This window comes from Akebia trifoliata, chromosome 15 (genome assembly GCF_017979445.1).
Source record: "Akebia trifoliata isolate Shusen 1 chromosome 15, ASM1797944v1, whole genome shotgun sequence".
Lineage (NCBI taxonomy): Eukaryota > Viridiplantae > Streptophyta > Magnoliopsida > Ranunculales > Lardizabalaceae > Akebia > Akebia trifoliata.
In genome coordinates, this window is record NC_141389.1 from 4,949,215 (window position 1) to 4,971,521 (window position 22,307).

Below are 22,307 nucleotides of genomic sequence, written 5' to 3' on the forward strand. Positions count from 1 at the left end.
TAGGGGTATTCGAACCGATTAGTATCCGTTGACGGCCCTACTAAAAATATATTTCTTCCTCATAAGCTGGGAAAGTGTACCACTCTATTTCCGCCATTGTTTCGCTCTCGAGCAACAGAGGAGGAACATTGAAGAAACCCTAGCCATGGCTGCTGTTCCAATTCCGAGTGACACTTTCAAGTTAGGGTTCATTGGAGCTGGAAAAATGGCGGAGAGCATCGCCAAAGGAGTGGTGAAATCGGGTTTAATTCCTGCTTCAAGAATCCGAACTTCTCATAAAGATCTCGATCGCAGAGACGCGTTTTCTTCAATGGGAGTTAAGATCTTTGAACACAATTATCAGGTAACAATCTAATCGATTTGATTCGATTCAATTAAGGAATGTGTGCTGATGAGTAATGCTGGGGTGACACAGGGATTTACTGTGATTCTCACGTTTCTGACGTGGAGGTGGCCACGTAACCGTAGATGCTTTTTACTCGTATCTTGATGAAAGCCATCTATGGCTATCACATCAATGCAGTGAGAATCACAGTGAAAAACAAAGTCCCCCAAGGATTTTCCCTGCGATGATATTGGGCTTTAATCCAATTTGACGAGTTAAATGTTCTGTTCTTTGGATTTGTGCTCTTAATCTGATAACTGTATAGTAATTTTGTTCTTTTTTGTTCCGTGATCTTTCGTTCTCTCTCTCTCTCTAACTAGAAATTGTAATTTATAATTCAAGTTTGTTTCTTTTTTCCCCCCATTTGATGATGAATAGGTAGTTGAAGACAGTGATGTGGTCATTTTCTCGGTGAAACCCCAAATTGGTATTTATGCGCTACATTTTGAGTTCTGCTTTCAGTTCCCTTGCTTTATAATTCATTACTGAAAATGTGTTCTATATATTACGGTAGATGTGTTCTATATATTACGGTAGATGTTAGACGTTAGACGATTGGTCTATGCTTCTTGAATGAGAAACATTTTTCATACGGTAGAGGTGTCACTTCTTGATTTTGATGAGATTGATGTGATCCTTTGATCACACAGATTTTAGTATGCTGAAAATAAGAAGAATAATAAAATAAGAGAGAAGTTGATTCGTTCGAGGGAGACGAGACCTTCTAAATTTCGCTTGGAACATTCGTCAAGGTCTACATGACTTCTATAGTTAAGTTCCTACAACTTATGAAAGTGGAAAATTACCCAAATAGTTACTAAATAACTAAAACATGTGGTCTATTTTTCAACAACCTCCTCGAGATTAAAGACATCACTAGCTCAAACCTGCAAGTAAAACTACTGCCTAAGCACCTTTGTGGTACCTGTCAAAGAAACTCTGATGCCTAAGTTAGATTCACAACAATTATTCAACCGGAATCAAATAATTCTAAATAAACTCTTTTATCTTATATTTGTACCTATAGAGTTTCCCTTTCTATTTAGGACTCTTTTGCCCTCTTTCTGTTTTCTTCTTTAATTCTAATTCAATTTCCTTCTATTTTTGTGAGATAAGTATTAATCCCTAGATTTTATCAATGATTTTAGGGATTTGAGTCTCATTGGCAAGTTTTTCCATGGATCTTGAGCATAACTGCTAAGGAAGGAAGCTTTGCTTTCTTCATCCTTGCACTTGGGAGTCCCTAGCATTGGTCTAACACTTGCTTACTGGTTGTCTTTCCTAGTTCTTGCTTTGGTTTCTTACTTCCTATAATTCCTCTTGGGGTCCCGAGCACAATCCTTGGGCTACAATCAATCTCCTCCTTCTAGAGTAGATTACACATCTCTAGGATGATTGTCCGGTCTCCCTTAGCCTCTAATTATGCCAACAGAAGACATATTTATAACCCAAATGGTAACGGAACACCTATCTAACTAGCATTTGAATAATAAAAGACATGGTGCTAAATATAGGAAAGTTCTATGTTAAGGAAAGATTGGATTCTGATATGGTGCGTAGCAGGCATTCTTATTTGATGCCTTTCAAAGATTATATTTAAACCCATTTTGGCTTCTTATTGATTTGAGCAAGCTCTATAGAAGATCATCTTTAGTTTTACACTACTTTCGTGGATATTGGGGCGGTCTTTCATAGGATACCCTCTACTTTTGTTAAGTGAGCTATCTTCATATCTAGTCAAGTATGCTTGCTTTACTTTCAGAATCACTTCTACGTCATCCACAAGGTGTCAAACTATCTGATGGATTCCCTCATTTAGATTTTGACATTCTTTTAAATCAGATTTCAACACCCTACTCCAACATCAAGTAGAAGAAGCCCTCAACTAGACAGATAGGCATAGTTTACGCATAACAGGGGGATCTCTATTGCATATAATGATCACCTACTCATCGTTGGTTTCGTCTATGTGGCAACTTTTGATGAGGTTAATGCATTTCAGGTGTCATTCTCTGTGCACATTGCAGACCACATTCTATTAAAGTTGGGTCATCTGTGTCACAAGAAGAAAGAAAAATTCTTGACCCGACCAATTTCATTTTCTTGCAAAATATTGTGTTTATGAAGAACATTTCAAGCCACTTTGAATTAACTCATAATGATGTTCATACTAGCATTGATAGTCAAGCACTTCCCAGGCATTGCACTTTTAAACAGCATTTTTAAAGGCGTGTGAGGCTTATGTCTCATGGTGCACCTCTTAGTGAGCCTCCTTAAAAATTTCCTGAGGCATAAGGATGAAACATAAAGGCAGCTAAGGTGTTCTCCTTAGACTAATTCAATTAAAGAATGGGATTATTATAAGTTTATAACCATTGATTGATTTTATTTCATGCACTCCATTCATCATAACTACGAAGTTGTCACCATTGCAGTTAAGGAGGTGGTTTTGCAGTTGAAGCCGCTGCTTACAGAGAAACTTTTGGTGTCCGTTGCTGCTGGAGTAAAATTGGTTGATCTGCAGGTTTGCATCCGGAGTCTCTTTCTGTTCTTGCTCTCTGTAACTTTCCAGTTAGTGGTGTCACTTGTATTCACTGTAGCTTCCTTAGGATCATCTGGAGATAAATTTAGATTTCTCTCCACTCCTCTTCAAATACTAAGAGGAGTTTTTTTTCTTCTTAAGAATGCAATGAGGACCACTGACCAAGAAGAAAAATAAAGAGAGCTGCTATTAGCACCACACCTTTTACTTATTACACCCAATTTCTTAAAGTATTTATCACACCCCTATTCAAGATTAAAACACACTCTTAAAACAGTAGCAAGGTTTGGCTGAATTATAATTTCAACATTACAAAATATTATAACACTCGTTCTAACAATTTTTGTAGTTTATAATTATAATTAGGCTCATATAAAATCCTAAACACAAAACGTAGACATCTAACCAAAAAAATAAATGCATATAAGCATTGTGCCCAATGATTAGAGAACAAAGTGCAGTTCTTCCCCTTGGTTTCATTAAAAATGCAAGGAACTCAATAGTGGTCAGAGAACAATTGAAGCTAATGAAGGTCTTGCAGGTTATTGTCTAGCCTTGCCTGTAGAATCCGTTAGTCATGCAAATTCTGGGGTAAACCTCATACAATGCCCTCAACCTATCTTCAAGGGTTAGATTAATACAATTAGTCCACTTCTTTAATTATGCAATCCTTACTGTTTGTTACATAAACATGAAAACAAAAAATTCTCTGAATCAATAAACAAAATTGGTAAAAGATTAAAGCCAACATAAATGTCCCTACCATTATTCCCTCACATTGACTAATTGAATCATGTTTATGTTCTTTCTTTGTGTCTTTCACTTTTTTATTTATTTTTTATTTCTTATCTGTTCAATATCTTGAAAATATAGATATTGTTGGAATCTAATTTTATATAGAGTTATCAGTAAGAATTTTGATCTTCACAAACTATTTACCGGACATATTTGGGCACTTTTTAGTGCCCTCTATGGAAATTTCTGCTTTCATTTCTTCTCTTGTTTCACCTTCTGACTGTTACATCTTATGAAGTAATGCTTGCATGCTTGTTCAAGCATTTTATACTCCTTATGCATATAAATACACATTCATTTGTTATTATTTCTATATTCATTCAACTAAATTGATCAGGTGTTTCATGCAGGAATGGGCAGGTCATGGTCGGTTTATTAGGGTGATACCAAATACCCCTGCTGCTGTCGGTGAGGCAGCAACAGGTAACAGCTTTCTGTGTTTGTTACCTATTTTTGACTAGAAACATTTAACTTTCTAGTGTATTTAATACTATCGTTTTAGATTTTGTAACACAAACAACATTCAAGGTTAATCTAGATGTTACTTTGAAATTTTATAATGGAATATACGAATTCTTGTTTCTGATTTGCTACCAGTGTATGGGACAGTTGGGTCACGCTGAAACAACTTTTGGTACCTTAAATTATTCTAGACATTTTTTTTTTGTTTCTCTTACTATGGTTCATTGAATGTGAAAAGACAAAGGGACGTTTGATAAAAAAAATGGAGAACTAAAACGAAATCTCAGAAATGGAACACATGAAGGATCCATAAATTCCTGAAGTTAGAAACCCACTGTTTCATACATTACATGTTTTTCAGGGATCTAGTGAGAATAAAGGATGTTATGGAAATAAAGCTTTAACATCTAACAAAGTTGATCATGTCAAAATAACATTGAAAATTAGACCTCTCCCAATAAGTTGTATTAAGACTATAGAAAAACTGAATTTATTGAGAATTTTTGGATGATCATTACAAATGCCCCAATAGGGTATTTATAGACCAACTATCCTATTACAAGAATAATCTAGAATAATTAACCAACTATCCTATTGTAGAAGATTACAAGAATATTCTAGAAAGTTAAGAGTGATCAAGAATAATCAAGAAGAATATCCTATTTTCCTGATTCTATGAGATCAGATTTCCTGATTCTCCTATACTCCCCCTCAAGTTGGTGCATAAATGTCAATCATGCCCAACTTGCTTATCAAATGTTCAAAGTTAGGTCTAGCAAGGCCCTTAGTCAAGATGTCGGTTGTTTGCTGACTAGAAGACACAAACAGTAAGCAAACAGTTTCAGCTTCAAGTTTTTCCTTAATGAAATGTCGATCAATCTCAATGTGCTTCGTCCTATCATGCTGGACAAGATTGTGAGCAATACTTATTGCAGCCTTGCTGTCGCAGTACAGTTTCAGAGGAAGTTCCACAGTCATCTTGAGTTCTTCGAGGATTCTGTATATTAGCAATACCTCACAGATCCCTTGAGCCATTGCTCTAAACTTAGCCTCTGCGCTATTTCTGGCAACAACATTTTGCCTCTTGCTTCTCCAGGTTACCAAGTTTCCCCACACAAAGGTGCAATACCCTGAAGTAGATCTCCTGTCATTCACCAAACCTGCCAATCTGCATCAGTAAATACCTCAATACTTCTTTGATTTGTCTTTTTGAAAAACAAACATTTTCCAGGAGTAGATTTTAAATATCTTAAAAATCGATAGACCGCCTCGAGGTGTTCTTTATAAGGTGCGTGCATAAATTGACTAACAACACTGACAGAGAAGGCAATATCTGGTCAAGTATGAGATAAATAGATTAGTTTTCCAACCAATCTCTGGTATCTATCAGTATCAATAGGAACACTTCCCTCTTCCCAAAGCTTTACATTGAGATCCATCGCAGTCTCAGCCGGTCTGCAACCACTCAACCCGGTTTCCTTCAAAATATCAAGAATATACTTTCGTTGAGAGACAACGATTCCTTTCCTTGAACAAGCAACTTCCAGGCCAAGGAGATATCTTAGCGTTACCAAATCCTTGATCTCGAATTCTAATGCAAGGTTCTTCTTCAGTCTCTCTATTTTGATCACATCATCACCTTTGAGAATAATATTATCAACATAAACTATTAGCACAACCTTTCTTTCATGAGAGAATTTGAAAAACAAGGTATGATCAGCTTGTCCTTGAGAATATCCTTGTTTTTGACAGACTGTGTGAACTTCTCAAACCAAGCCCTTGGAGATTGTTTGATACCATATAGTCTTTTTTTAGTTTGCATACTCTTGAGCCAAACTTCTCCTCAAAGCCCGGCGGACTATCCATGTACACTTCTTCATTCAAGTCACCATTGAGGAAGGCATTCTTCACTTCTAGTTGTTGCAAGGGCCAGTCCAGATTAGCAGCAATAGATAAAAGTACTCTCACCGTGTTTAATTTTGCAACAGGAGCAAAAGCTTTAGAATAATCAATGCCATATGTCTGGGTGAATCCTTTTGCCACCAACCTAGTCTTGTATCTTTCCACTGAACTATCAGAGTTGTACTTCACAGTGAAGACCCATTTACAACTCACAGTGGTTTTTCTAGTTGGCAACGCCACAACACTCCACGTATTGTTCTTCTCAAGAGCTCTCATCTTTTCAAGTATTGCTTCCTTCCACTTTGGAACCTTTAGAGCCTCCTGTACACTGTTAGGAATTTCTACACTAGACAATTGAGGGGTAAAACAACAAGAGATGAAGACAATTTCGAGTATGACACAAATTTAGACAGTGGATGACTAGTATAGAATCTAACCCCTTTACGAAGAGCTATAGGAATGTCTAAATCAGAAGACTTAGACTGACTGTTGGGAAGAGAAAGAGAATTACTTGTAACAAACTCAGATTGTTGATTCGTCCTTGGTTCAGAATCATGGCTGTGTTGTAGTGTCAATTCGTCTTTCCTTTTCTTATGATTCTTCTTCAAGTAAACAATCCCTTTTCAAGTTCGGTCACCTTCCTTGAATCTATTATCATGTTGTGACATTATAGTAGACTATTCCTTATTTTCGGTTTCCAAAAATTGTTGCTCAGCATTTTGATTTTTAGATTGTTTTTCAAATGTAGGCCTAGACTCAGGGGAAACATTACTCATAGTGGGAGGAGTTTTAAGGAACGAATCTTGGCCATTTACTGTAGGTGCAGAGATACTAGACTCAGACTCTTGTGAGAGAAACACATCATTTGAGAGAAAAACATCGCCCGAGTTAAATGAATCTTCCTTAAAAATCTCCCCCTGAAGATGAATATCCTTAAAGTATGGTTGTTTTTCAAAAAATGTAACATCCATTGTGACAAAACATTTTTTCGATATCAAGTCAAAACATTTATAGCCTTTCTGAGTTGGGGAGTAACCAATGAAGACACATTTTATAGCTCTGCGCTCAAGTTTTCCAATTTTTCCATGTTCATGAACAAAAACCGTACAACCAAATATTTTTAGAGGTAGATCAACAGAGAGTCTAGCAGTTGGAAAATAATTTGTGAAAAATTGGAAAGGAGTTCGAAATTGTAAAACTTTGGAGGGTATTCTGTTTATTAAGTACGCAGCAGTTAAAACAGCCTCTCCCCACATATACTTGGGAACTTTAATTGCAAAAAGTAATGCGCGAGCCACCTCCAACAGATGTTTATTTTTTCTTTTTGCAACACCATTCTGTTGGGGTGTATCGATACAAGAACTGTGATGAATTATTTCTTTTTCAAGAAATTTTTTTTTCAAGGTCATGTTAAAATGCTCTTTCTCATTATCATTCCTGAAAACTTGTATGTTAGTTTGAAATTGAGTCTGCACCATATTGTAAAAATTTTTAAAAACGCGTTCGGCCTCTAATTTTTCTTTCAATAAATACACCCAACAGAGTCGAGTATGATCATCTGTAAATGTGATGAACCATCTCTTGTCAGAAGGTGTACTTATCTTATTAGGACCCCAAACATTACTGTGAATAATAGTGAAAGGTTTTGATGGTTTATATGGTTGTGAAGGAAAAGATGTACGGTGGTGTTTTGCAAATTCATATATTTCACAATGAAACATAGATGGATGTTTATTGCCAAACAACTTAGGAAACAAATGTTTTAAATATTTAAAACTTGGATGAACTAATCTTAAATGCCATAACATAATATTATTATTGGAAACAGAAATTGATTCAAAGCAGGAACTTATTTATTGAGATTGTCGCCTCGATTTAGATCCATCATCAAGGAAGTAGAGTCCTCCACTCTATTTAGCATTGCCAATCATCCTCCCGGAGGTTAAATCCTGGAATACACAATGAGTTGGGAAAAAATTAGTTTGACAGTTTTGATCACGGGCTAGCTTACTGACAAACAAAAGATTACAGGAAAGTTTGGGAACATTAAGAATATCGTGAAGAGTGAGTGATGGAGATAATATAATAGAACCTTTTCCTGCAATGGTTGAAAAAGAGTCATTTACAATCTTAATTTTCTGATTACCTGCATAAGGATTATACAAAGAAAAAAGATTTGACAACCCTGATCGGTTGCATCTGAATCAATGATCCAGGTGCGATCAGGGTTGACACCAATGATAGTTGCTTTCAGGTAATTACTTTTTTGAGCTAAAGAACAAGAAGGATTTTTCTGAGACTCGAGAAACTTGTACAGTTGGTTTATCTGCTCCTTGGTGAAAGGAAACGAACTTAAAGAAGATTGCTGCTCTTGATCCGAGACACTAGCCTGAAGTGCACGCCCCTCTCCACGAGACTTCTTCCAGTTTTGAGGCTTGCCATGAATTTTCCAGTAGGTTTCCGGTGTCCCACGAACGTTTGCAGTGATCGCACTACAACCGTTCAGAACGCTTACCATCCTTCTTCACCTCCTACTAAAAATCCCGAGTTACAAAGGCAGAACTTTCTACTTCCGAGTTAGTAGTACTAGGAACCAATTTGTTGTTAAGCATCACACTTTGCCGTGCTTCTTCTCTCTAAACATCTGAGAAGGTTTCACGAATTGTTGGCAGAGGAGTTTTCCCTAAAATTTGGCCCTGCACTTTGTCTAACTCCTTGTTAAGTCCTGCAAAGAACATAAATACACGATTATTTTCCTGTCGTTTCATAAACCGGGCACTATCATTCGCACACTCCCAGACATCATCATAACAGAGGTCTAACTCCTGCCACAATGTCATCAACTCGTTGTAGTAGGAGGTTACATCTTAGTCGCCCTGTTTTACGTGCCAAAGTTTGGATTTTAAATAAAAAATCTGCAAATAATTTTCTAGATCGGAATACATATCCCTGATTGCTTCTCAAACATTTTTGGCCGTCGACAGGAGCATGAAGGGCTTGTCAATTGCAGGTTCCATTGAGTTCACCAACCACGCAATGATTAAAGAATTTTCTGATTTCCAGGTCTTGAGAGTCGAATCTACATCTGCAGGTTTTGTCACTTCTCCTGTCAAATATCCAAGCTTTACCTTGCCTTCCAAAATCAAACGAACGATTTGCGACCATTCCATGTAGTTTTTTTCATTTAGATGGTGGATATTCAATTGGAACTAATTCGTGGACCCTTCTGAATCACTGAATGAGATGGAGGAGTTCAGGTTCGAACTTGTGGTGCTTTCCCTTGACGCCGCTGAGTCTTTGTTGGTTGCACTGGTTAAAGCCGTCTTCCACGGATTTTGGCTCGCCATAGGTAATCCCTAGATCAGAACCTAGGGCTTTGATACCATGTAGAAAAACTGAATTTATTGAGAATTCTTGGATGATCATTACAAATGCCCCAATAGGGTATTTATAGATCAACTATCCTATTACAAGAATAATCTAGAAATTCAAGAATAATCTAGAATAATCAACCAATTATCCTATTGTAGAAGATTACAAGAATATTCTAGAAAGTCAAGAGTGATAAAAAATAATCAAGAAGAATATCCTATTTTCCTGATTCTATGAGATCAGATTTCCTGATTCTCCTATAAAGACAAATAAGCTTCTGTGGTGTAAAAGACCTATAAGGAACCTAAGAAGATTTTGAGTAATTCAATTTTTGGGTGTGCATCTCAGCTTTATTATTATCTTTGACTTGTAAAGGACGACAATGACCACCCTAACATTTGTCCTTGTCAGTTTTCAGTTCGGGTTCCATGAAATTTCACTCAAGCAAGAGCCAAGCATTTACAATCTTGCAATCTTTTCTTCAAAGCTGGGAAGCTTTGCTGAATCCTCTCAACAATTCTGTTGCTATGCCTCTCCCATAAATCACCAAACAATAAAAAATGATTCCGACGTCCATATCTGCCCAAGAATGTGATGTAAAGAGGGAAAGGAACAACCATTCATGAAGTCTACTTATAACTCATTATCTTGCATAATGAACCTGAGAAGAAAATGTCCATTGATTGTTTCTATGCCCCTTTTGCCTCAAAACAAATTGGACAACAGGAGGGAGACTGTCCATGGAAAGGTTCTTAGATTCATAAGCGTTCTTTGCGTTTACATGCATGCATGCAAGTTTGTTTTTATGGTACATTAGAATCAAGTTCTGTTTAATCCAATCTTATGAGGTTGCTAAATCAATGTGTATCGATCTCTGGTTCCAAGGCCAGCTTTCTCCATATGCTTCTACTCATCGATTGTGAGAGTTAATCAGTAGACAAAGCCTTTTCGTCTCCAAAAAATATGGTTTAGTTGTCCTGATTTTAAGGAGATAGTCAAAGAATTGAAGGAATCAATTTCATTTGAGGGTAAGTTGCTCAAGGATAAAATCAAAGTATGGAATATTGAGGTTTTTGGGAGAGTGGATCTTAAAATGAAGTATATGCTGGAAGAAATTGGGCAAACAGATAGGAAAGAGGAATGTCAAAAATACTAACCTTTGGTACTGGATATTATCTAAAATTGGTAATTTTGAGGAAATCAATTGGAGACAAAAGTTCAAGATGGGATGGTTCAAAGAAGAGGACAATACATGGGGTTTTTCCATGGTTTGCCAATGTAGGAATGAAATGTAATCGGCTTGTTTGGTTGAGTGTTGAGATGCATTTCTAGGTAAGGGAGAGGCTCCTAGAGCATCAACTATTTAAGATTTTACGAGAAATCTATATAGAGAATTGGCCTTGCATAGACTTACCATCGATGTATTGCATTTTGATTGCCTTAGTTCAGCCTTGAGCCTTGGTTTGATAATCCTTTGGAAGAAGTGAAATTATTCCTGCTATCAAGGATTTGGATTTAATGCACCAGGGAAGCAATCAATGCTAATCTCATAAAGGTCGTTTAAGAGTTTTAGTAACATGGGCTGAGAAGTGAGAACATGAAGGACTTTTTGTTTTAAGTATGCAGATTTTGATTTTAAATGGTAGATTAAAAGTAACAAATCCATGGGATTTAGTGCAAGGAGTCATTGAAAAAGCTTATGATCTTGTCCATTGGGGCTTTCTGGATTAGGCAGGATGGGCTTTGGCCATAATTGGAGCTCTCAGATTCCAAAATATGTAAATTCAACATTGTTTTCAATTTTTGTTCATGGCTCTTTAACTAGTTATTGTAGAAGCTTGAGGGGCTTCTGTCAAGGAGATCTCCTCATTCCATTCCTTTTCATTATAGGTTTGAATGCTTTCTGTAGAATGGTTTCCAGAGCAGTTCAAATAGGTGTAATTGAGGACTTCAAGATTGGGAATGATAATATCAGGATTTCATACTTGCAATTTGCAGATGATAATCTCTTGTTTTTAGAGGAAAATCCCAAACAAGTTGTCTTTTTAAAGGGCCTTCCTTGTTGTTTCGAAGTTGTGTCAGGGTTGAGTATCATCTGCAAATTCTAGCTGAATGAAGGAATTTGGCTTAATGACACAAAAATTGTGGACTTCTGTACTGGTAATTCAAGGTGTTGTCACCTTGCCAAGTCTTTAGATTGTACTTGGAGTTCCTCCTTTCCGCTGCTTCAAGAGTGGATTCTAAAGTTCCATTAAGGACCTTTTTTTTCTTTTGGAACCGTGATGGAATGGTTCTATAAATCTATGTATAGCCTTAAATAAAATGGATTAGCATGCTCTTAGAATGGATCACTCTCTATTTTAGAATGGATCGCATACCGATTAAAATTCTCATTATAGAATAATCAAGTGAAATATGTCAAAAAAAAAAAAAAAACATTGAAAACCAAATCGAAAAATATCCGATTCCTCTAAAAAAATCACTTACCATTCAAATTTTTTTAGGAGTCTAGCTTACAATATAGACTTTCATGTTTGTCAGCAATATGTGAATGCTATGAATATCTGATATACTTGCATTTATTTAGTGATCAGCTTGGGCAACACCGCAACTAAAGAGGATGGAGAACTTATGGCCAATCTTTTTGGAGCAATTGGTAAGGTATGGACAGCTGATGAGAAATTGTTTGACGCGATCACTGGCTTGAGGTATATGTTTGCTCTTTTCATAATGAAATTCCACACCTTCATAGTGTTTAAATATCTTTACTTTATGGATGTGGGGAATGTTTTCTGCTCTTTATTGTAAATATAGTCACTATATAATGAAAACTGCAGTGTTTCTTAATAAAGTGGATTTATTATCTATAATTTTCAGTGGTAGTGGACCAGCGTACATATATCTAGCAATAGAGGCTCTGGCTGATGGAGGAGTAGCTGCAGGTCTTCCTCGAGACCTGGCATTAGGTTTAGCTTCTCAGACAGTAAGTGTAAACTACTACTGCAACCATTAATAGGGCATAAAATGGGTCGAATTTTATCTGACATCCAAGTAATCCAAATCCGAATTTAGCGGGTTTGGACCCTGGGAGTAGATCCGAATAAAAAATGGGTCTAATATGGGTTGATGTCCCTTGATCTGAGTCGGGTCCTGGTCAGATATGGATATATCTTCCTGGATCCTAGTGATGATATATTACTTTGAAAATTTTATTTTTATGTTTTTCAAATATCTTTCTTCTACTACTTTAATATAACATGAATTCTTATAAAATAAATGAATTTTAATGGTAAAACAGAATAGTATAACATGAATTCGTAGAAAAAAAAAAATGTTGAATAGTCTGAAATTATCCAACTCAACTGACCCAAATTAAGTAATTTGGTTGGTTTGGATCCAGATAAAAAAATCAGATCTAGATATGGATAATACTCACATCCAACCTGAACCCGACCCATTTTAAGCCCTAGCAACCGATCTGTTTCATTTTTTCAAAGAAGTTATCACTTTAGAATTTGCTCGTCATGTGGGGGAGTAGGAAATGAAGTACTTATATATAGCAGTCTTGTGAATTGTTTAATCATTGGATGTATATTCCTATAGTTTTTTGTTGGTGATAAAGTGTTGTTTGTATTTATAGGTTTTGGGGGCAGCAGCTATGGCCATTAACACCGGAAAGCACCCAGGGCAGCTGAAAGACGATGTTGCATCACCTGGTGGGACTACCATTGCTGGGATTCATGAATTGGAAAAAGGTGGATTCCGTGGCATTCTAATGAACACCGTCGTTGCTGCTGCTAATCGCAGTCGAGAGTTTTCAAAGAGGTAGTCTTACTGCTGACATGTACAACTGAACAAAAAAAAAAAAAAAAACCCGTAACGTATGAGATACCATCTGAACTGGTGTATTCTAGTGGCAATTCTTTTTCTTGACAGATACAGTTTTGGTTGGGTATCCCATTGCACTATTACAATGGGATAAGCTCATAAATTATTATATGCCCCCCAAGGGATTATTGAGTATTAGAGAGACTTTTATTATAGGTATTTTAGAGCTGCTTTTGATAATTTTATTTTTACTGATTCTATTGGTCACAGTTACAAATGATTGTTTCATACATTTTTCAAGATTATGGTACTATTCTTTTATTTAGTAGTATAAGACCTTCAAACTTTCTGTCCAACTAAAATAGGGAAATTATAATTTAATATATAACCTTCTTAATAAGGTGGTTGATTCCTTTTTTTTTTTTTTTAAATTATTTGGTCACAGTTCAGTAGAATATTAAATGTCCAAAATACTCATGATACATTCACATATGCATAGCACCATCAGTGGATAAATTAAAGTGACTAACACGAGCTTGTTAAGTCCAAGGATGATTGTAATGATATGTATTGACGAGACTATAAAGAACTCGACACAGATTTAGAATTATGGAGAGACATGTTGGTCCAAGGGCTTTAGAATAAGTAAAAGCAAAGAGTTAATGCTCGAGGTATGATTTTAATAATCGATACTCATGATTTTATTATCTCCGATCTATTATAAATAATGCAGAGATTGAGAAAAACATTGCTCATAGAATTAAAGGTAGATAGTTAAAGTGGAGGTGTTGATCGATATAAAAAAAAATCAAATTGAAACAAAACATTTGTAAGACAATAGTAAGATTAACTATATGGAGTTTAATGTTGGGTAGTCAAGAAGCATTGTATTAATAGATTGAGCATAGAAGAGATGATGATATTAAGATGGATGAGTGGAACAACTAGGAAAGATAAGATTAGAAATGAAAAGTTCGAGAAAATATAGGAGTAGCTCTAATAGGTTATAAACTAAGAGAAAGTCAGATGGTTTGGGCACATTCATCAAAGGTCGATTACAACCCCAATTAGAAGCATTATTGATAAAAAAAGAATTATTTTCAATCTTGGATAATCTTTCATCTGATGTGTGAACGATACCTAGATAACACATTTGAGTCGTTTCATTATCTGATGATGCGTCAACCAAAAGGAAGCAGAGAAGAAGAATTGAGGGAGAAGAAAAAAGTTACACTCGATCTTCTGGTCTTGTCTCGTTCACGAATGATACATATATCAAAATGACTCATCAACTCGGACACTTTTCAAACCCATGATTAGAAGGAAAATACAAGTTGAAGTTCTAACAAAAATTGACAGTAAGAACGTATAAGAAGAATACACTTTCAATGACATAAGAGACATGACTTTTTGAACAGCCCTAAACGGAGGGATGAAATCTATTTAGCCGATATCAAATCTTTGGAATAAGGCTTTGATGATGATGATCAGGAATTAAAGATGGCTTTAATACAAGAGAGGAAACAAAAACTAATAGTTTTGGTTGGATATCCCCGTTGCACTATTACAAATAGAAGAAGTTTCAATTTTTATTTATTTTTGAATATAAAAATAAATGCTTAAAATTTCATATATATTCTCATATCCATGTGTTGATCTAAGTCTAACTAAACAAGAAACTATGTTACCTTTTGTGTTTTGATCAAACTGGTTGTAATATTTGATCTGGTCGAATCTCTAAAGAAAATCATGCTAAATTAAAAAATCTTCCTTTTCTTAAGTGTCCAGAGAGAACTATTGATTTTCTCTTTGGATCCGATCTCAAATTATAGATGGAAAATAGGGTGAGATGCCTCCCTTAGAGGCATTGTACTTATTCCATTTGCAAATAAATTCATAAATTATTTGCTACATAGACCCCAAGAGATTAGAGTATTACTGTGATTTGTCTTCAATGTACACTTTCCCATCTAGTCCCTCCACCATGCAATATATCTCAAAAGCCTTAATGAGATATAGTATATTATTGTTGGACTATAGGTACAATTTTTTTACTAATTCCACTGGGCATAAATGATTTGTTTCACAGATTTAATATATTTAGGAAAATACATTAACTCACCATAGAGATTATCCTCACAAAAAATCAGCTCATTCTAAAACCTCTAACCCATGTTTTGAAAAATGTTTTGCCAAAATGTTTGTTGCTGAATGGTACCCTATATATATATAAATGTCTTATATGGCTTAAAAGTTTCGGATTGAAATGATTTTTTGTGAGGATGATCTCTATGGTGAAGAGATGATTCTTACAAAAAATCAGCCAAATATGAAACTTCTAAATCCATCAAAAGTGATTTACAAATTTTGGTAAAAAAAATTCGACGGTCTACAATTTTAAACCACTTTTGATGCGGTTACAAGTTTCAGATTGAGCTGGTTTTTTGTGAGGACCAATCCGAAACTTTTAAGCAATGTGGGCTGCCGAAACCTATATATGTATATGGGTCAGGATCCCTTGTCTCATAAGAATGACTTATGAAAAAAGCACATGATCCCAACCTTTTAAATGCAAAAGACAAGGGTTGAGATTTATCCTTGGGATAAGTACCTCTGAGATTTGTGCTATCAAAATACTCATAAATCTAAATCATTGGATTTTATGGTTAAAGGGCTGAGATCATGTGTTCTTTTCATCCCCCCAATAATCTTCATCAAGATAGGATCTAAATCCTATATTCACAGAATATTCTCGCAGCCCAAATCTATGCTAAGACTCCCCCTCAAGTTGATGTGTGAGGATCGATCAAGCCCAATTTGAACGTGAGGTGACGGAACTATAAATACAAGAGTAGTGTTCAACCAATAAAAGATCTGATTCTCCTTCTTACTTGGATGTGAGTGAGAAAGAGAGTGGGTCTTGCACGTATATGAAGGCCCAAGGCACTGTGAGACCGCAACTAATTGTGTTTGGAGTCAAACCGCCATAAAATCTTAATGTGTGAACGTGCGCACATTAACACACATGCATGCTGGACCGAGCTTGCATTCGGGTCTTAATTGAGGTTCTTTTTAATCAAAATTCCTTTGTTAATTTTGTCTAATCTCAACTGTCTCCGAACCGTTGAATTAACGTTCTCTTATGTCAACGTTTCCATTAACAGATCTTTTCTTGAAGCCCAAATGTTACAATGGTCTAACAATATATAGAACAACACAGAAAACAAACATAGAATAAAACAAATTACTATCTACTTCTCATCTTCTCTCTTTTACGGAATTAATTCTTCCATTTTTCTGTTGCTCTTATTGTAACTGGTCTGATCAAGTTCATAGTAGACTATTGAATCTTGAAAACTAACCGCCTAAGAACCTTTTGCATTATGGATACAATCCAACAAGGGCGCGGATTTGATTTTAAAGATAGGGACTTCTTTGTGCCTTAGTTACAAACCAATAAGTTTGTCTAATTTCTTGCTTATTTCAATTTCCTACTGTTTAGGTTTTTTCTGTTTCAAGAACCCCTATTATCCACCAAGATCTGTTTAGACAATATCAAATCTTTGGAATAAGGCTTCGATCATGATGACCGGGAATTAGAAACACTGCAAACCATAGTATTATTATTATTATATGAAAACAATAGAAATACCCTATGACAGTGATAATGCATGAATAATGAATATTTTAAAAATTAATTATGGTTAAAGAAAATTTGCATATAAAAAAATTGGTTTGCTTGACATTTGCATGAACTTACACATGGTTCCAGGTTTTGAATGATTTTTGTGTATAATTTCTGTTGCAGATAGGGAAACTAGATTTTGAGCTCAAAAGCCATCATATGTCGTACCCTAAATGGATTGGTGCATTCTCTCACTAAGAAATCTGGATTCCTAATGAATATAAATCACATAAAACAATGGCAAAAAAAAAAAAAAGTACAGTTACCTTTCTTCCCCCTCCCCCAAATTTCAGATTAAGGCAACAAATAAATCTATGATTTGTCGATTAATTTCCCTCGCCGTTTCAATCCCAAAATTCTATCTTCTTGAATCTTCAAATCTCGAGAACAAGACAGGATTTCTAGGGAGGTGTCAAAAACATCATTTTTTGTATAATTCTCAAAAATTTTCCGAAATCAACTGACTCTGCCCTATAATTGTTTACTCCTATTATAGTGAGGGCCCTCTTCAGTCAAATTTGGATTAATTCTCGACTGATTTTCAAATTAAAATGTAATCCACATTCCATTAGAAACAAATCCTGAACCAAATTGATACAAATCTGCAAAGTTTCATGACAACCTAAAATTCAATCTTTAATCCAAATCCTTGAACCGATAAACTAATCCAATTCAATTGTATTATTATACTCCCAACTACTAATATTATGTTACCTTGCACCTTGGTCGTAAGGGACGAAATACAGCCCTATCACCATGACATCCCAAGAGCACCCCTTAGTCCTGTGGTGCTCCAAAGATAAACAACGCAACACATGAGTGATGAAGCAAGTTTTGCTAGGGAAATAGTTATGACGACTTGTAAAGGGAAACTATATATTCTGAAGAAGAATTGTTGGGGTCGGATATGAATTTTTCACATAAAGTGGGAGTCTGGAAATGGATTACAAAGGGCAAGAACTCACCAAAGGGGTCCCAACGTAAGAAATGTCGATGCCTCTTAGAGTGGTGTCTTTGTTTAGACTTTATCACAGACAAGATTTTGAAAGTAGGTCACCTTGGCAAGCATAGGTTTATGATTTTGGACAAATGTATTATGTGAAAGATACATAAGTAGAGTACAAAAAAAGTCATGATTTCTGACAAACGCTCCCCCCATTGGCATGGGCTAGAATCATAGATTTTTTAGCCCCTGGAGGCTCAACTGTACATCCCCATTAATATGTGCAGTCGTGTGCCCCGAGGAAAAAATCTAAGGTTCTAACACATACCACATCAGGGAGTGTATGTCCGGTGGGGGGGTTTTCAAAAATCATTATTCTAAAAAAATTTGCCTGTTTATCTGTAATTTCGCTTCATTAGTAAAGTCTCGTTAATTGTTCTTAAGATGTTGGTTTTCCAAATCGTATGGAGATCACCTAAGACTTGAGTTGGGGTATTTAGAATTAGCATATAAAAGAAGTGGAAAAGGTGACTAAACACATTTAAAAACAAAATCCTCCAAAACAACTAATTGAACACTCTTGAGTAACTTCTGCAAAAGGTGCATGGAGATTTTAATATTTAAAACAATGACTTGAATCTTTTCCTTTTCCTTTTGTTACATTATTTCCAAAGCCCCCATCAAACTAAAAATGGTAACACTATAATTTAATTAAATCAGATTTGAAAGTGGTTCAAAATATAGGAAGAACTAGTCCGATAAATACCAACTAAATAAAAGAAATGCCCACACTTCCCTTGCCACATGAATATAGTGGGAGATGATTATTATTTCACCATTACATTTGCATGTAGTATAGAAATTGACAATAATCCTTGTAAGGCTAAATAAATGGTAACAACTAAAAAGCACGTAGAGCCACTTCGGGGATAAATAAATAAATAAACACTAATGAAGGAATCATACTCAAAAAAAAAAAACAACCCATCACAATTCATGGGATGACAATCGATTTTTGATTGTATATTTGTTTAAAGAACATCCTTTCCTCATTTGTAAGTTCTTTTAAATGGAAGTCGCATTATCAGGAAAAAATTAAATACTTCAAAAAAATATCAATGCAATAATACTACAAGCAATTAAAGTTCTTTAAAGATACTAACCACTAATATGTAGATATCCTAGTGAAGAAGAAGAGAAAGTTCGTCAATGAAAAATCTATCTGACAATAATGCATTAACTTATAGTTCAGTTACCAGAAATTCCAAAAGCAGCTCTAGGTTAAGAGCATGAGCGTATTGCTTTGTACAAAGAACATAAGACTTGGCTTTGGATAGAGTGGACTGAACAAGATTCATCTAGCTGACCCCAAATCTTTGGGACAAGGCTTTATTATTGTTGTTATTGTTAACTTTCAATGAAATAAAGGTCTTTCCTATCTTGTGTAAGCAAAATGCGATACTGGTTTGCTCTTTCATCCCCCAAATGAGGTAGTCATCCTCTAATAATAGATATTTTAGTTTGTTGTTCCAATTTTACAGACGTTAAGGCATGGGCAAGACGCTCGGTTGGCAAGTGCCTCACATGCATGACATTTTTAAATAAATAATATAGACATCTCAGAACCCCCCAAAAAAAAAACTGTTTACTTCATGAAAAATACACCATATAGATTGCAAGTGAAGCTGCAATACTCCTACAAAGAACACCATTTCAAGCAACCAAGAATTCAAGAGATAAAAGAAAGGGTGAAGTACCTGAAGTTGGATGAAACCTGCAAATGAACGAAAAAAAGACAACAAATGTGATTTTACAAACTAAAGACGAAAAAAGGTGTATCAACTTCATTAGAATAAACCCAAACCATTAGTATATTTAACGGGTAGATGACTATAGCTTACAAGCAGCAATTCGTGGCTAGACTTTCCTGACAACAGAACACATGATCTTGAGTTTTATTATGTACAATTTTCTAGACTAGAAAAGTTACTAAGATACAGCCACTAGGATGTATACTCCCGAGAAGCCCATCTATCTTCATACCTCCCAAACTGCCCAAAGGATGGAATCATAGTTAGATGGAGAGGATCTGGCTCTATCCCATAATCCGTCAATGGTCTATGCTCAAGAACATCATCATGACTTTGCACAAATTCAGGAATCTCGACCTCTCCTTTCTTTATATCATCCCAAAGGTACTGAAGTCGACTAATGTACTTGATCTTCCAATATACCCTGCAAAGGGACGACAGGTAGCATTTTAAGCATAAGAACCTATAACGAAAAAATTTACGCACATATCATATGCAGTTGAAGCAGGACGAGAGGGAAATTTCCAATCTTTAAATAAAAGACTTACTAAAGTAACCAAACTATCCCCAAACATTATACTAAGACCATTGCTAATAAAACCAAATTACATAAAAATAAAAGCCCAAAATAGAAAATTAAATAAACATAAAATCTACTCTTCAAGCTTTGATGTCCCCATCATTAGTACAATATATAAAGCTAAAACTCACCCTCCACTTAGGAAGAAACGGCCGAGTGTGGCAAAAACTAGTCTCGAGCGAAGCCCAGGGTGAACAAAGTACACAACTTGAAGCCTTTCCTTGTAAGTAGAAGGAAGAAGTTCATAAATCCACCTCAGGATGGTTAAGCCAGGAGAATTGTCTTCCTTTTGCACAGTAGTGTGCATGTAAACGATACAAAATGGTCCTTCGGGCAACTCAGTGGATATCTTCTGGAAAACATACTTCTTCAACCGTTCCCCACTCACTACAGGAGCTGGATAATGTGAAACAAACCATTAGTTTCACAATGGTATCTCATTAATCTCCCAACAACATTCATGAAATCAATTAAAATTCTAGAAAATCACAAAACCCTGAATTTTCCTGCAAAATTTTGAAGTAGTTTGACCAAGATATCCATAAATCCCCCTATTTTTTTTTTGGGTACAGGAATAACTAATTCTATATTTCTATATATCATTTTCCTCTTAGAACTGGAGCTGAATATTGTGGAATAAGTCATCAATCTCACCTAGATATTTCATTAATCCCCAAAAAATTTCTTGAATGCTTTTGAATTTCTACAAATCTCCCCCTTAAAACTAGAGGTAGATGTTGTGAAATAAAACTGTAATTTCATCCAGGTATCTCATTGATCCAAAATATAATAATTTGTGAAAGCAATTGAATCTGTAGTTAAAATTGTTCCTTTCTTACAACAGAGCTCCATTAATCCCCAATATATATCAACAAAAGAAAAATAATTTTCCAGAAAAATATAATTCCTCACTTTCAATCAGTGATGGATGGTGTGAAATAAACCAGAATTTTCATCCAGGTATCTCATTAATCCAAAAAAGAAAAATCGTAAAACCAATTACATCTGTATTAAAAATCGATCCTCCCTTCCAAAAAAATGCTGGATATTGTGAAATAAACCAGCATTTTCATCTGGGTATGTCATTAATCCCCAAATTAGTTCATAGAACAATTAAATTTCTAGACCAATATTTCCTCAAAACCAGTGATTGATACTGTGAAATACACCAGTAATTCCATCAGGGTATCAAATCAGTCCCATAATTTTCGAACACATAAATTTCAAAAAAAAAAAACCCTACTTATAGAAAGAGATAGATGTGAAATAAACCAGTAATTTCATATAGGTATCTCATCAATCCCTTGTAATTTTTTTTTTCCACAAAATCAATTAAATTTCTAGAATCCTTTCTTACATCCATGGATACAAACTGTGAAAAATATCTTTTTTAAAAAATTCAACGAAAGAAGCTAAAACAAGCTCAAATCCAGGAAAAAAAAATGTTGGGTAGAGATGATGGACCTGGGAAGAACTTTCCAACGATGCGAAGGATACGGTTTCCAGATTTATCGGACCCTTCGACACGGAAGATCTGTAAGGCATCTAGATCAGAGAAATCTTCATCGAGATTTCCAACAAGTTGAGAAGGACAATCGTGGAAGTTATCTTCATCTTGAAGAGCTTCTCTGCGATCTGAAGCTGATAAGAAAGGTCGAGCATCTACTCCCAGATCTGAAGCCAAAACAAACACTGAGAAATCTTCAGAGTTTCTATTCGTCGCCGCCATTGACGAGTTCCCTAACCTCACTCACTCCAAACTTATCTCTCTCTCTCTCTCTCTCTGATGTTATTGGGGGATTCGAATGGTTGGTAGGCCATAATAAATGTCTTAAAACTCGGACGATTCCGATTTGACTCAGTGAGTGGAATCGATTCACATATGATATTATGATTATGGTAGAATTTTATGATTATCTAAGCGTACTAATTAAAATTTTGTTTTTTATTAGAAGGAGGAGGTGGCATGTGCAAACGCACATGTATTGTAGAAATGGATCAA

General features: G+C 35.5%; 2 protein-coding genes across 2 annotated transcripts; one reads left to right on the forward strand and one right to left on the reverse strand.

The window, feature by feature from the left end:
* On the forward strand, window positions 1-13,571 carry P5CR (pyrroline-5- carboxylate (P5C) reductase). The gene is made up of 7 exons (XM_086425984.1): window positions 1-343; window positions 764-812; window positions 2,821-2,909; window positions 4,073-4,145; window positions 12,046-12,166; window positions 12,336-12,441; window positions 13,099-13,571. Exons 1-7 carry the CDS (start codon window positions 146-148, stop codon window positions 13,285-13,287), a joined length of 825 nt encoding a protein of 274 aa, XP_086282110.1. The 5' UTR covers window positions 1-145; the 3' UTR covers window positions 13,288-13,571.
* Window positions 13,572-19,736: 6,165 nt separating this feature from the next.
* Window positions 19,737-22,096, reverse strand: LOC147384042 (SEC14 cytosolic factor family protein / phosphoglyceride transfer family protein). Its single transcript, XM_086426603.1, has 3 exons — window positions 21,770-22,096; window positions 20,437-20,701; window positions 19,737-20,149 (listed from the first exon to the last, which is right to left on the reverse strand). Exons 1-3 carry the CDS (start codon window positions 22,032-22,034, stop codon window positions 19,918-19,920), a joined length of 762 nt encoding a protein of 253 aa, XP_086282729.1. The 5' UTR covers window positions 22,035-22,096; the 3' UTR covers window positions 19,737-19,917.
* Window positions 22,097-22,307: the final 211 nt, after the last annotated feature.